The following is a 17179-nucleotide window of genomic DNA, read 5'->3' as shown; positions in this document are numbered from 1 at the left end:
GGCTCTAGTCGAAAGTAAGAAATAAGAAGACACGTTCAATTATCTTGGATACGAGCAAGGTATTTAAACACAATAAAATAAAGGAAAATCTCACAAATAAGTACCAAGTAACAGTCGAGTGTGCAGGACTAATCTAACCAGCAAGAACATCTTCAAAATTCCTAACACTATGGCTTTACCAATTCTCAAATTATTTTTTGAAGTGATCTCATAGACCAGTACAGATCGTGACAATATCATGAGGAAGATGAGAACCGAAATGACTCCTTAATCGAGCACATATTGACATCTCCTCGTGATAAGTGAAGTAGTGGACTTCTAGACATCAAGGACCCTTGCAACAAATAGCTCATGTTGTGAGAACTTTCCACCAACAGCATAGTAAGGTGTTACCTTTCCATCAAAGTGTGTGCTTGACAGACAAGAGATCTACGACGCTCAACCTAGCAAGTGCGCAGAGACAATTAAATAAAGAGATATGCAACAAGGCAAAGAAACATCGTGAACGGCGAGGATGGACACTGCGTGGTGAGACACTCCTTTAAAGTCGATCAACCTTTTGTCAATAAAATTGCATACAATACGTAATTAAAAAGAAGAGATTCAAGACCAAGTAATCAACATAAGGAACTACTTAAAACGCATTGTAAAAGACCTTACAATAAGAGATGATGGTGTAGAAAGTATCAAGAAAAATCAGAGACTACCCAACATGTCACAGCAGCTTGCGGCTTGCTTGCCAAAACCGACTATTTACACTGGCATAACCAGGTTGCTGCAGTGTTTCCCAGTTGATTGAAAATCTGCAACTTAACCAGAAGATACTTATAAATTTTTGAAAATGGCACAAAGCCATAAACGTATTGACAACACGTAACTGTTCCGAAAAATTTGAGAAGCGAGTAGTCAAAATTCTCAATACCAAACTTCCCGCCAAAAATCAAATCACTGCCCTAAACATTTGGGCAGCTAGTACCTACCTTAAACTATACTTTTGAGATTTTAAAATGGGCCGATATTGATCTAAATAAGCTAGATAGAATTCGGCTAGTGACAGGTCTTTTAACCGGTCACTGGCACTTAAGAGGCTATCTCCATACTATCGGTATTGCAGACAACCTGGAATGCCGATGGTGCTATGTGAAGGATAAAACCGTTGACCATGTAGTCGGGGAGTGCCCAGCACTCACCAGTGTTCAAATACTTGGGTAACACTTTCAGTGTACCGAGTGACTTTAAGTCCTTCAAACCAGAGAGCCTTATTGGTTTTTCTAAGGCCGTTGGGCTCTGGTAACCCCCGGTGGGGCATGACGTGTCCATCAGGAGACCTATATGCACAACTGCCATATGCACGGCAGCCCACTGTTTCGACAAATCATTCAAGCTAGATAGAACAACATACTGAATGCTAACCAGGTTTTGATGTTTACAGACGAATGCATCAATAAAAATGCTTCATTTGTCCCGTAAAAAAGGTGGTCGGGGAATGGTGAACATCTAGAAGTTATGCAATAGCAAAGTCTAAAACAACGACTCCTCGAATCCAACGATACATTAATGAGATTGGCAGCTGTGGAATTCCCAGGGTATACACCTCTAAATCTCGAATTTAACATAAACTCAGGCCAACAAGAACGAGCTGTATGTGTGACAAGTTCCCAAAGAGTATACAACCTATATAATATAATAAAGATAACGTTGATAAGAACACGAAATTACGAGAAATACTGCCTTCAATTTGAAGAAAAAGATACATGCAGAAAATTTAATACGCCACAATCAAGCTGCTAAAATTATTCACCAATAACTGGATCTCAATAGAAAGGAAATAGGCATAATTACATCAGATCAGTTCAACAATCATTGTACTGATAACTATCATAAATCACTAACTGACTCCTTTAAACCTTGAAGAGAATGAAGCACCTGAACTTAAGAATACTACAAAAGCCAGCTGCATTACATTCGGACAAAGTTAACTAAATTAACACTTAACTGGAAGCCTCCTAAGAAAAAAGACTGAGGGCTTTATTGGACAGACCCAGGTAATGGCAACAAAAACTATCGCAAGTATATACTGAAACAGAATATTTCAAACGACAGATGTAGAATCTGCAACGACAAACCAGAGACCATTCAGCACATGGAAGCAGGTTGCATGACAATTTAACTAAAACTATCCACCTAGCAATATGTCTTAAATATAACCTTATAATCGAAAAAATCCCATTTTACAAGTACTAACCTAAAAACACAGTTCAAAATTTAAAAGCAAACGCTTACTAGGACCTGGAAAATGTAGCATATAAGGAAACTATCCACAATTGAATTTATTAGCACATAAAGTAAAAACCATCCGTCATCGCAGTGCAGTAACAATTCTCCCTAATGTAATATCTGCAAATTCTCTGGTCGAAAAGCATCTTCTGAAAGAACCAAATAATCTCCAATTGGAAAACCCAAAAGATGTGACTAACCTATTTTACATCAAGTGCTGTTATTTTGGGTACGTGCGCTTACATATAAGTCATACGTTAGCGGAATACCCCGCTCATAAGCTTTGATAAAAAAAAAACAATTAAAAAGTTTATTATCCCACTATAAAATTACATAATACATAGTATTAAGTTAACCTGTTTAACTTCTTCTGCCTCTATACATATATTAAAATGATTCGATCTATGGAACCAGCTGGAAATATCAGACTTATTTTTGATATTTCTTTAATGTTCCAACTCTATTTTTTTAAGAATTTCATCCTTATATATCTAAAATTAAGAACTTTTGCTGCCTGTGGTATTATGAGATGTATATGAAAATATCTTAATATAATTTTCAGCAATATGAACATATGCCTTGTAATAATCAATAATTTTTAAATTTATTGATTTAAAATTAATCGAGCTCTAAAGCTTTGGCCAATCAATGATACGCACTTTTGTAGTATGTCGCCCAATTCCGCTGTGATATAGATGTGATATTTCTCTAGGTTGGCTTTACTTTTCGCACCTATTTTATCTCCACTCCGGTCGGTTTCAGAAAATGCGTGTTTTTCAAACCCTTCATTAACTTACCTTATTTAAGGGGTGGGGGTGCCTCTCGACGCTTTCATGGAAAATGAATTTTTATGTTCACTTAACGCTGTTTTACTAGAGCAGAGGTGCGCGATTAATTTTAAATTATGCAAATGCCTGAGATGTGTATCTCAACGAGCACTTATGTTAATCGCGTTGCTCTACGCCATTGGATCGAGCCCGGCCAACTTTTGTGACACCCGGTTTTCGTGTGTAGGATTTTGAATAATTAATGTGGTGCCGCGATAGTAAAAAGAGAGATTTAATGGGTAAATGCATTTTGGTTCTCTAGATTACTTATCTAGTTTGGGGTCAGGCTATGCGGGCATATGACCGTAACGTACATTCTTTATGAGACATTTTTGATTAATATTAATAATAATAAATTCTCAATTTTCGTAAGCAATAGCATTGGTGAGTAGTAGTATCAAATTTATCATGTGACCACTCGTGCTGAACTGCATAAGAAAAAGCTAATAATATTATACCCCAAAAATAAATTTGCATTTATAAACATTTATTTATTTATTTACGGGATGTCCTCATTCTTACAAAATTACAAAATAAATTATATCCTAACCCTTAATGTATATAATTATTCTGCCATCAACAAATATATTAATAAGATATATAATGAACTTAATCTATTAAATATCCAAATTTTCTATAAATCAACAATATATCTATCTAAATGTATATTAATATGTAGCAGCACAAGATATACAAATAAGATAAAACTTCCGGAAAAATGTAAGCACAAACTAATCTTGGCCAAAAAAAAATGAATACAACCATATATAGTTTTCCCCAGTTGAGTAAAAAAATATATAAAACAACTAAAAACATACCTTTAAGGAAAATAATCAAAATAAGAAAAGTAAATGCCATCAAATGTATTTGATACTTAACACATTGTACTCAACGAGTAAACTCACTCAGACACCTTTTAAGTTTTAAAGGCTTTAAATCCACTAAGTCAAAAGCCTGATTAAATATATTTTCCAACATGTGGGGTCGATTCAATGGAGAAAATTTACCATAGTTTGTATGGTGACATACAACCAGAAAAAGGAACGTCTCTCTAAGGACTCTGGTATTGCACCTAAAGAAGAAACAAAGAAATCACAAATATGAATATAAACAATAGTCCTGGTTCAGACGCATGTAGTGTTGTTCTCATCCAGTTCACATTATGTTTAGCGAATCACTCTCCTTGGCTGTTTTTCCAGAATATTGGGAACTAAGCTGCCCCACACCAATCTTCAAATCTGACCATGAAGCTGATATTAGTAACAATAGTTATCCCAAAACTATTTAAAAAGACCATTGGATATAACAGTAGCTGATTAGCAATTTGATTTTTTTCAAAAAATCTACAGGACTAAATTTAATTACCTTTGTTGACTATTGGTCCGCCTTAGATAAGGGTGGTTAGGTACACGCCATTTAAACCTACTTTCCAAGGCATTCTATAAGGGGAGTCATGGAGTTTTACTTAGTAAACTAAAAGTTGCTGGCATTCAGGGCACATTTTTAAAATGGCTAAGCAAATTACCTCTCAAACCAAGAGTCCCTCAAGGGCTTTTTATTATTTATCACATTTATTAGTGATATCTCCAACTGTTTTCACTTCTTTAAATTCTTACGTTTTGCTGATGACCTAAAATGTTATATCACTGTTTTTTGGATCGAAGATTGTTTAAAACTTTAATCAGACCTAAAAAGACTAGATGAGTGGTATGAGGATAATGCATGGATCTACATATAGTAAAATATTACTCAATATATTTTACTAAGAAACAACATAAAACATGTTTGATTATACTTTTAAGGGATCACCTTTTTCTCAGATTTCATCAGTATGGGATCTGAAAGTGACCCTGGAGTCTACTCTATCAGGGCACCCAGTATGCTTCGGTTTATAAAAAAAAGTATATCTGTTTTTACGAGTATTTCTGTTATTAAATAACTTTAGTAAGACTATTGCTTAAATACTGTTTATTAGTTTAAAGCCCTCACTATGCTTGCCGTATACATAGACTGGAATGGGTGCAAGGACGATTTTTTCGATATTTACCTCACAAGTCCCATATCCCTAAAATGTATTTCAAGTTCCAATATTAAAAGTCAGGAGACATAAGGCAGATTCCAAATTATTTTATAAAAAAATTCAATTTTCGTGGTTTACTGACAAAAAATTAATTTGGTCAATGGGGCGTATATAGCAAACTATGCCCAAAGTCTAGACTTTTTTGATGTTATCTTTGAAAGATTTATAAGTCTATTGAAAAGAAATGTGATACAATTTTGAAGTCTGATTATTTTTATCTCTTAGTGTACCTGTCTTTGTTAAACTCGGTCTAATGATCATTTTATTATATATATTTGTTTTTACACGCTTCCTTTTTTTTCTAATATATTTTAGATTTTATTTTACTGTAAATGGGCAAGACCAGTAAGTGAATAAATAAATAAATAAATAAGAAAATGCTTTAGTCAATCTTCTGTTCTCTTTACTTTCAATTCGTGAGGCATACAGCAAAGGGTCAGAGTGAGTAAGAGCGTGTTAGATGAGACCACGTGAAAACAGTTGAAGTATTCCTCAGATCATCCCTATTGTTTGTGATATATGACATCTAAGACTCAGTTTTATGTATAAACTTATGCGAGTGATACAAGATTAATTTCTCGAAGCCAATAAGTACAATGGAACATGTAAATGATTATTTAGGTGAAATAACCACAATTAATTAAAGCAAATAGATACAGGTTTTGTATAAGAAACAATTAATTGTTAATTAATTAATTATTTCTTATACAAAACCTAATTTTAATAAAACTTAGCAAAAGTTTTAATGTAAAATCCAACAATTAAAAGAAATACAGCATTATACGAATAAATAAAAGCTTAAAATTAGATAAAATGCAATTTTAAAAAAAATTACATCATGTCCATTTAGATTATGCACTACTTTTTTATTCTTTTAGCTAGGTATTTGAAATAAAAGACTAATTGGTCTTCCCTGTCACTATACTACCTTAGATTCAAAGTTAAACTGGTCATCCTTACATATCTATAAACATAATTGAGAAATGTATCCACATTATCTTCATTGGCTTAGTAGAAGGCCGATGAGCCCTACAACTACCGCATTCATAATTTTGATTTAAACTTATCAAAAAGAAATCATGATCAAGTCGATAAATTGAACCATTTGATCAACATCTGATTGACTACTTGTTAACTCTATTACTGTTGTGCATTTCTCTGTTTGGTTGTGATCCAACGACTCTTGCCAGTTTAGATAATAAATCACGACATAATCAAGTGTTTTTCAATATGCCATCATTGACTGTGAATTTAAGTTTAGTGTTCGCATAATGTTTAGTGCCAAAGGCGTATTATAATCTCATCAAGAATCATGCTTTCAGTTTCAGCAACTGTCTCCTACGATTCATCCACAAATACCAAACACGGGTGACGTGTCTGGTATTGCATTATTTATTTCCATTCCTTTTCAACCTCAAGTGTACCAATTATCTTTCTTTCTTGCTCGAGTTGAATAAAAATCGATACTACAATATAAAGAACAATATAACCCTAATTTTACTAGATAATAATGAGTCTAGACCTGTAAACGTCCATCAAACAAAGTGCATTCACCCTTCCCCATCTTTTAATTATGAAAGTTTAAATAAATTAACGCACCCTCGTGATCCTTCACCCTTAATTTTAACCTCGAACATCATCGGCCATGAAGGCCGGAATAAACTAGAGCCTTGGCCAGTTTTTTTTTTTTAGCTCTAGTTAAGTGTGTATACAGGGCCATAGGGAAATGCATCTCTTGTGTACTCTCATCGGGAGAAAAGAGTGTTACAAAAGGGGGTAACTTTGGTGCGTGCCCTACTTTCTTTGTAGCATGGCCAATGGACACGTGCACGCACCATGCTGCTCCCGTCTCCTTTTTTTTTCTCTCTCTCTCTTTTTACCACCCTCTTACTTTGGGGATAGTAGCGTTCGATTCCGATCTAAACAGGATACGATGCCTTTGACGCGCCATCTGGGGCGTTTTAGTTCGCGGCGTTGCCGATAATCTTGCTGGGGGTGGAAGAGTGGCTCTTTGAGAAGCAAGACTCAGCTCCTGGATGTACTAATAACGTAGTATAACCCCCAATTAATGATTCAAGGGCATTTAATTAAATTATTGTGGAGGCACGTCTGTTGTGTCATTTATATTATAGTGGGATCGTGTCCATTTAAGTTATGCACTAACTTACTTTAAAGATCAAGATTTTAGAATATTTTTAGAAGTATGAGTGGCTTAGTTCAAACTATGAACTATAATAGTTTAGGGAGAAAATATTGCATTATTTGTTAGTTTTTATATTTACTAACTTGGACATAAAATGACATCCTCTCATAACTCTTTCTATATATGACCCACATCTGCCATATTTAAATTTTAATTTTTTCTCTTTATTTTTTTTAGTGGTGTTGCGGTTCTAAGCTGTTCAGATTGTAGTGGGAGCAGTACAGCATCGAGTGACATTACCGACCCCGGATCCCCGTTTAGCACTGCCTCAAACCACTCTGAGGACTCCGGGAACGGAACGCACGCCGCCAAAATGCCGCCCGCCCAGTCCGCCCATCACCCGCACTGGCCTTGGGCCGCCCATCAAGCGGAAGACGTAGGAGACGAAGGAGGTAAAGGAGGATCACCTGTCAAACGAACGCTTAATGAAAAGAACACTGCCTATAGTAAGAGAGCGAAGAATTGCGAGGAGTCGACTGTCAAGAAACAGCTGACTGCGTGTCTGAATGGTGTGAAAAGTGGAGTGCAGGGAGCGAAAAGTATGAATGTTGTAAGTAATCTGAGAAATTCATTTAAAAATAGAGCGTTTGTTGATAATTACATCTGTTTTAGTGTAACAATAATTACAAAGGAGCCAAGAAACCTGTCGCCGAACTTAACAGTTCAAAAATGCAACAAGGAAAAATAACCGAGTACTTTAAAACTCAAACGAAATCCGGACTGAGAAAGGACATATTAAAAATTAAGAGTCTCCGTACAGAGGTTCAAGCCCACCAGATAGTGGTCAATTCAGCTTTAAATAAGAGCCAGTGGAAGGTGAAAGCTACGAAACGAATGCTAGTGGACAAGCCGAGGAAATACTCGTCTACGCCAAGAAAAATTCTTCCAGCTCCAAACAAACTGCCAGAAGCCCTTCCAGCTAACAATCCCCTGCCTAATATTCATCCGTTTGCCCCTACCATGACCCTGACAGCAGTTAGTTTTCCTCCTAATTTAACTTATATCCCCACAAAAACAGCGAAGCCGGCGGATAATATTTTTGTGCCACAGTTTGCAGCTATCAGTAACGATAAGGTGAGTTAATAATAAAAATAATCTGGCATTTATTGCAATATGGTAAACATACAAATAATTTTCTTACTATAACTTTTTAACATTACACATAAACACAAAGCATAGCAACAAGAGAAAACTCGCGCGTGGTAGAAGAAACATATACTAAGTATCTATCCCAATGATCAAAGTTTTACTCACTATACTAGGACGCTAATAAACTAACTCTAAAAAATATACCTAACTAACCACAAAAAACAATTTAAAACCAGGATGAATAAGTTTCGAGATATATTTGTCGATATTTTAAGGTTTCTTTTCGTTTTCACTTGTTAAGAAGAATTAAATTGCCTTTTTAAAAGTAAAAATTGACTGCGCAGTTCCAATGATAAGAGCAAGTCTCTGATAAACGTTAACGCTTAAGTATTCAAAGCATCTTTGTCCAATTGTTTGTTTAACTCATTTTAATATTGATCATATATTTTTGAATTTTTCTGATATATATTTTGAATGAGATTGCAACGCGATATTTAGCAATATCTATTGTAGGCTTGAGGTCGTTAGACCTTTTATTTCTTAGCACTGTTTTCATCCATTTTCCATCTTCAGCTCTTTGGCCCATTTCAACTTGCTATCTCACATCAAAGGGTTCGAACAGTTTATAGGACAGCTTAATGTCCACGTGATCATTCTTCCGTTAGAACCGTTAGGACCGTTTACTCTTACATTCCAAGCTTCTTCTAAATTATTTTACTTTCATTGAAAAAAGAATCTGAAATGTTCTTTATTGAATCTGCGCTTTGATATCTTTAACTTTAATTTTCCTCATTTTTCTTTTGTTTTCTACTATGAGTGGCTAACAAAATCTAATCTATAGTAAGGATGATTTGCGTTTTCCAATTCGATTTTCTTTTAACATACGTAGTAACGATAACCATGATAACCATCTGAATCACATAAGTCTTATACCACTGCTCTAGGTTTAATAACAGTCTCCGTTAATGAATGAGTTATATTGCTAAACGTTGGAACCGTTTTTCTACTCAATGAGTGACCTAGGAGTTGAATACATCTCCCCTACGGTACCTTGTAAGGAAGTTGCCAATGCTCCTCCTGAGTTTGAATCAGTAATATCAATTGTTTGAGAAACTGATCAGTGGGAGTAAGTAGAACTCTATGAACTATTATTGTGTTTGCCGCAGACTTATTCATTATTGTTTATGGTACTCTTTGATATCCTTCTTACGGAGCGCAGAAAAGCTTTAGTAGCTAATTGATTGATTGATTTGTTCTGGCAACAGGACAAGGTGTTAATAAATCCCTGAAACTGCAGCTAAATGTAGTTGCATTTAGCTGCAATGAGTTTTCCTCCCGAAAAAAGTTGTCCTCCAGTAGATTTTATTTCCTCCAGCTATCGAGTACAGGGCACTCCAAAATTATATGAGAGTAGTATCTCTTTAGTATCTCACAGATAAATGTGGCTAATGAATCTTTTAGCATTGTTTTACTATGATTCAGCGTACCCGGTACTTTTACCACTTTTTGAGCTTGTCACAGACCAAGGTTTTTGTTATGTGAAGTACAGGTTCAGGGCTTATAAATGGTTCTTCAGATCCTTGCCTTATTAGGGAGTCATTTTGAATTACCTTCCACGCCTGTATGTCCTGGCATCCAGGCAAGACTTTTCCTGTTTTGGTTTGCCAGATTAAATAGGTGCTGTAAACAGTTCCAGACTAATTTGGAATTGATGGTTAAGCATATTAAAGCTTTTGTCGAGGCTTGACTATCTATAAAGATTGTTATGTCTTTGTTGCCAGAGCCTCTTCCCAATGTTTCCCTTAAGCACATCTCTATAGCATGAATTTCGGCTTGAAATACTGCAGTACGCTGCGCGAGTAATGCAAACAAGTTGACTCTCGGATTAAGGCAATATATTCGTGCTTCTGTTTCACTATCCATTTTTGATTCGTCAGTATACCATACTAATTTATTTTGGATTAGTGATTGTTTCTTTTTATTCTCTCAGTTTAGCTAGGTTAAGTTTCTTCTCATATTCCCGTAGGACGTGTCTTTGCTGGTGTTTTGTTTCAAAGGTGGATACTTGTCATCATATGAGGTTAGAATTGCATTCTGGAGCTGACTGGTGGCCAGCATCCCATGGCGAATCACACACATTTAAAGTTGGGTTAAAGTGTAGACCTTCAGAACAGTTCATTAAGTGAGCAACTCCATTTGAACATTGCCGAAATTTGGTGCAATCTTTATCAGGTAGGTATACTGATTGGTCTCCGTCTTCTGATGGGAAAACTCTTGGAGCTATAAAGTGATAATTTTAAAAATTAATAATTTAAATAAAAGGGTCTACATATACCAATATGTCCATTGTCACAATCCTGGTCAGCGGGAGTTGTCAGTTCTTCACTATTATTTTCAGTACTCGACTGGTTGTCATTTGAACTAGGTGTACTGTTCTCATTTTGTTCTTTAGAGCCTTCAGTTGTTACATCTGTGTTACTTGAGGTGCTGACATCTCCATTTTTGCTTCCATCTTCTACCGAAGAGCTGACTTCTTCTATACTAGTAGTTTGAGAAGTAGTTGTTAGACTCGGAAGTCTGGAAGTGACAGGTATGGTCGAAGAAGGCAAGGAAGTGGTCCAGGCTGAAGTTTTTGTAGGTTCTTGAGGTTATCATTTATTTCTGTTTTTTTATTTTTCCCATTTCGTCTTTCTTATATAGGTCCAGAGATCCCCTCTCATGTGTGACCTCAATGCAATATGCCTGTTATCCGATAAATATGATCTTAGATCTTTTTGCGGTTACGTGTTATAAAGGTGGGTCATTACCCCGGTCTAGAATTTATAGATTCTTCATTATAATAAAATCTAATGAGTATTTTTTTCTAGTGTTGATGTAAGTGCACACTGTATGTGCATTTATTTGCGTCCATACCCACAATTAGCTGTTGGGTTAATTGCCTACAGTATTAATAGATCAAAGCGACAATAGCTTCGGACCATGTACCCTCCATAATATGTAGTTTTAGTATTATAGCCGTTTAGTCTCTAGAACAAAGATAGGTTAGTTTTAAAGCATTAAGTTAATTTTGAAAATAATACATGATCTAACGTTTTCAGAGTTTTGATCATAGTTAATCTTACCTCTATTTATAACAAGTGCTAGCACCCTCCCTACTGTCCACAATCCTCCAGTTTTCAGTTTTTAGTACTCCATTTTGTAAGTCTTTATTTTATACCAGTTCAGATCTAGGATCTGGCCGTGTTCAGTATTGGCATGGAGGTTCGAAGGTACCCATATTAGAACCCTGGCAGTTTTCACCACCCTCCTAGTATCCATCCTAAGGGTAGCGACCTCCAAGGGTTACATCTTTGGTATTGTGCCAACGAGCCATCTTGCAAATAGGTGTTATTGATCTTGGGGCACCTTACCCATGGGACATTTCCAAATCTGCTTGTATTTTGTTTGAATGTCAGTCAGAAAATTTTGCTTGTAAATGACTTTTCAGCTTCCATAGTCCACTGACATTTTAGGCCTTCGATTGCGCCAAGGTTGCCTAGGTTTTATCGGCACCCCTTTGCCTCTGACCGCTCTATAGTTAATTTACGGTATTATGCTCCAGAAAGTCATTTCCTGTACAGATTCCGGGTTTTTGGGCCCATTTCTATAATCTCTAGGTTGGCTTCTGTTTCTGCTATTGCCCCTAGAGACTCGTTCTGGGGTTTGTCATTTTTTGTAATGTGGTTCACATTACAAAAAATCTCTATTCACAACCTCTAGTAGATTAGGACTGAAAGATTGAGAAAGGGAAAAAGGAAAGTAAAGTAATGAAAGGAATCTAGATGGCTCAATAGCAAAAAAATGAAAAAAAGGACAATCACACATAAGAGGAGGAGAAGAATTTCGTTCTAGCCAGGCAACTGCAAGCATTATTACCAGGGAGCTTATTGACATTGAGTCTGAACGATCCGTAGAGTTTAGTCTCAACAGGGTTAGCGCGGGAAGTATGCAAACAATAGTATTTACATACTTCTGATCAATTGATCGAGGTAGTCTTGAAAGTTTAATAACTGAAGACGTGCAAAGCCCAAGGGCCGTCTGTGCAAGTGCACCAAAGCTACCCTGTGCGTTAGGCTATGAGTTTATTTGGCATTACGCCAATTAGCCTAAACTTACTCTCTCAATCCCTTGGTAGCCCAACTCCTGGAGTTATTTATTGTTTAGCAATTATTGGATTATAATGCTTCCAACCATTTTTTCTACTTCTTTTGCGTCTTTAGTTAGGTTAGTTAAGAAGATGTAAATAATCTTGACAAATTATTGAAAATGATTTTTAATAATCTAGTTATTCATGGCTGTCTTGTTCCGTTTTAGACCCAAACATGGAGCAACCTAATCAGCCGCCAACCAGCCACCACCTGCCTGCCCGTACCAGTACAAAAAATCGCAACCCTAAATGCCAACTTGATCAAAGTCAATGCAACGGTAGTGCCTATGGTAACATTGAACGCCTTAGCCAGACCGCCCTCCACCACGACAAACATCGCCGCCGCCGCAAACGTCACTTTAAGTGTCGACACTGCCTTACCCACGGTGTTGCCGGCGAGGCCAAAAGTGTTGCCGGACAACACCGCCTCGTGCTTCAGCACCTTTGGAAAGCAATATAGTAATAGCAGTAGTAGTAGTAGTCCTACTGAGGTACAAACGGCGTCGTATGTCAATGGTGGTCAAACCGAGGAGCCTTATAGGACCGAAGAGTGCCAGACGCATCAAGAGGAACAGCCGAGCGAGCCTCCTGACGTCGGGAGGAAGGAGGGAGCAAGTCCATGTTGGAGTGAAGGTAAGAATTGAGTTTATATGTAGTAAGACGACAAATTCCGCCAAAAATGCGAATCGATTTCTGTGATCTCAAGAAAATATCACAGACAAACCGTATGAATGTTGAGCATCGATATTATTTAAATTGAATAGGAACAAAATAAATAATTGTACCTGGTGAGATTGTTAAACACTATTTATCACTTAAACGCAATGAATATACACGCGAGAAAATTCAAAATTCTTGAACTTTTGTCGTAAATTATGGGATGCTGTGGTACCTAATTGTAATATGAACGCGATACAAATCAAAATATATCTTGGAGTTTTTGCATCTAGGTTAGATTAACAAAATTTGTAGTTAGACGTACCATTTAATATAAAAGTTAGATCCTATTTAAAAAGTTCGCCATTTGATCAGATGCCAGGTGTAAAATATCAATATTATTTTTTTATGTCAATACTCGTTTTAATAAGAATTAATTTATCTATTGACCTTCACAACGTCGGATTAAAAAGCAGGTTTCAATGATGTACACCTGGTGCAAATTTTTCTTGTATGTGGAATGTAGATTTCCGTTTTATGAAGAAAGAAGTTTCACCTTGCAAAAACTTTAAATTTAATCTTAAGAAGACTAAAAACAAATTGTAGTAATGCGTAACGAGTAAATAAAGTTGAAAAACTAGTGAATATTTTTTACTCGTCAATGCAAGAATAATCTCCACATGTCACTTGACTGCTAATTATTTATTAAGATTGTAATTGATGTAATTCTCTTATTTGTATTTAAAGATCCAGATATTTGTAGTTTTATTGCCATATTATTAAGGTGTTTTTCACTTCAGAAATTTTTTATGAGATCATTAAAAAACGCGTTTCTTCGGTAAAATGATGAATGCTTGGATAATATTCATAAATTTTCTTTAATAATTCACCTTTAATATCCTTCAAATTTTGCAGAAAGCATACAATAATTATTAATGACCGTGACCTAGAAGTTCGTATACAGCTATAATGGCGAAGGGCGAGAGATATGGATTCTAATCATATTGTCAACCTTTGGAATAGTACCAAAAACAACCTAAAAAACTAGGAATTAGTCAGCACTTCTATAGAGGGTTACTAAAAGTGGTGCTATTATCTATAGCTCGCATTGTTCGAAAATTTTTGGAATTCAACAACGAAGACTAATAACTTGGAAAGTGTTCCCCCAGAGCTTAATATCTTCGATATGTAGGAACTTAGGATGTTTCCCTATGAGGGTATACAAGTGTCATCAGAAACCAATAAAATATGCCCGAATTCCTGACACCGAAATAAAAAATACCGTAGTAGACACTCTTGCTCCTTCCAAGAAAACAACCATAAGATGCATTGGAACCATACGCTGTTTACAGATGAAATAGCGAACCATAATTGATTAAACATGGTACTTGTAGATAAACAGAACAAGATAACGAGGAAAGAAGCATTCCCAAAAAATAACATTAGGTTGGAAAAGCATTCTGAAAAGATAGAAAAATACAAAGACTTTGAAAAGACTGAAGCTCGAATTATGAGACAATGGCAAATGCATGTAGTTTGTACGATACTACTTCTTCACATAGTTTTAAAAGCGAAGATTGTACGAAAGACTTTGGTAAAGATTTATTAAAAACAATGCAAAAGTTAGTTTTATTGGCAACATTGAGAAGCTTTAGAAACTTTCTCGCTTCTACGCTACAATTAGATACTACAGCATCCCAAATTTCACGAGATAAGTTCAAGAATTTTCGATTTATCTTCTCCCGTTTCGATTGATTCGTATACTATTAAATGAATATTAATAGAGCGATAATTAAATAATGTTTTACAGTCACACCAATGACACTCGTTTAGTTTTTTTCTTATGTAGGTTGAAAAAAAATAAAATTTTCGCGACAAAATGCAGCTCTTGGATAAAATCCCATTTATACTAAGAGCTGTTTTTTTTTAGATAAATAAGAGAATAGTTACATATACTCAAGATGGTAATACTAAAACCAGGTTATCCAATTACCTATTCTAGACATATGTATGTAAATTTGCGTGCATATGAATTGTACTACTGTAAACCCTTGAATGTAGAATTTTAAAAAAAAAATTATTGGTCAAATCAAAAAAAGGAATATGCTGTTTGAAAGACAACATAATATGCTTTAATAATAGGTATCATCTCCTCTTGCCCTAATATTATCTCTTATATGATTAGGCAGAGAGCTCACCAAGATTGCTATTGTTTCTTGTGGTATGTTAAGCCACTCTTCTTCTACTCCAATAATTAGCTTTTGGATCAAGTTTGGGGTATGAAATCTAGCTACAATTCTTGCTTATTCCATAAATCCTTGATTTAGGTTAGGACTGTATGCTAGCCACTCCACAACCCGAAATCCGATCTCTGCAATTTAATTGTGCATGATTCTTGCGGAGTATGTCCTTGCATTATCATGCATAATGGTAAATTCGTCTCTAATGTAGACAACGTAAGGCAGGTACCATATGAATTGGTAAAATCCACGATATATCTAGTAGCCCTTAAGCTTCTTCCGTGAACACGGTCGCCCCTATGAATGAACTAAGAATAAGTGGCTATACCAATTGTACCCTAAATCAGCAGAAATCACTTCCATAAGCAATCTGCTCTTTAAAACAGCAATCTACAAATCGCTTTCTTGTTCTTCAGTACACTTTTCTTCTTCAGTGTCTACCATGGAGGCATAGTCTCATCTGAGAACAGAACAGATCCTCATCGTTCCAATAACTAATTCAGATGATTCTATGTAAAACGCAGGAGTGCTTGACGATGAGCTGGAGTAAGTGTTGGATCAATTGCAACTGTTTAACGAGATAGGTTATTGTACTGCAGTTTTCGTTTTTCTGTCCACTGACTAATAGCATTTCTTGCATCTCACAAAGCTATCTTTGCACTTGAACGGCATTAAGGTGTTGTTAACACAATAAAGCGTTAATCACAAGTGGTTGTAATTCATCTTCTGCCTGTTCTAGGTCGCGTATGAAAGGATCTAGTCTGCTTATAACATATGGCTCGCTGTATCATCTAGCAATAGCTCGTTAGCCAAGTCTCTTTTCAAGTATTCCTTCTCAGCCATTTTTTCAAGTTTGGAAACAGCAATTAATCCCAGGTTACCTATGAAAGAAGGAAACAGCAAATAATCCCAGGGGGTTAAATCTGGCGAATATGATACATACGGTAGCAGTTTAAATTTTAATTCGTTAATTTTGACCACTGCATAATGGATTTATGAGCTGATACGTTGTCTTGATGACACCACACTTCTTTTTATCCAAAAGTGTTCGTTTTTGCTTGATTTATTGATAATAGCACTTCTTGCATCTCACGGAGCTGTCTTTGCACTTAAACGGCATTAAGGTGTTGTTAACACAACAAAGCGTTAATCACAAGTAATTGTAACTCGTCTTCTGCCTGTTCCATCGCCTATGAAATGATCTAGTCTGCTTATAACGTTGGCACACTCTATAGATCGCTGTATCCAATTATCGTAACCAGATTATAGCAAATAATCCCAGGGGGTTAAATCTGGCGAATAGGATACATACGGTGGCAGTTTAAACTTTAATTCGTTAATTTTGACCACTGCATAACGGATTTATAAGCTGGTGCATTGTCTTGATGAAACCACACTTCTTTTTATCCAAAAGTGTCCGTTTTTGCTTGATTTCTTTGCTAAAACGTTGCAATATTTGCCATTGATAGTTTTACCTTTTTCAAGATAGTCAATTTTCTCCATTTTCACAAATTCACTAAAAGCGTTGGCTATTGTTAGCTGAAAAATAAATACTAAACAACGTGATTTTGTACCTTCTAATGCAGTGATATTTTTCACAACAACTACCGCTATGTCTAG

At 35.8% G+C, this 17179-nt stretch overlaps 1 protein-coding gene across 4 annotated transcripts in view; it reads left to right on the top strand.

The window, feature by feature from the left end:
• LOC126738965 (uncharacterized) overlaps positions 1–17179 on the top strand; it is a 316299-nt gene that overhangs the window by 258425 nt on the left and 40695 nt on the right. For all 4 annotated transcript variants that reach the window (XM_050444469.1, XM_050444471.1, XM_050444472.1 and 1 more), the window contains 3 exons: positions 7565–7937; positions 8000–8461; positions 12830–13295. In XM_050444469.1, the coding sequence (XP_050300426.1) occupies positions 7565–7937; positions 8000–8461; positions 12830–13295 (1301 nt within the window). The remainder of the gene's footprint in view (positions 1–7564; positions 7938–7999; positions 8462–12829; positions 13296–17179) is intronic.

This window comes from Anthonomus grandis, chromosome 7 (assembly GCF_022605725.1).
Source record: "Anthonomus grandis grandis chromosome 7, icAntGran1.3, whole genome shotgun sequence".
NCBI classification, from domain to species: domain Eukaryota; kingdom Metazoa; phylum Arthropoda; class Insecta; order Coleoptera; family Curculionidae; genus Anthonomus; species Anthonomus grandis.
This window is presented reverse-complemented; position numbering and strand designations above follow the sequence as displayed.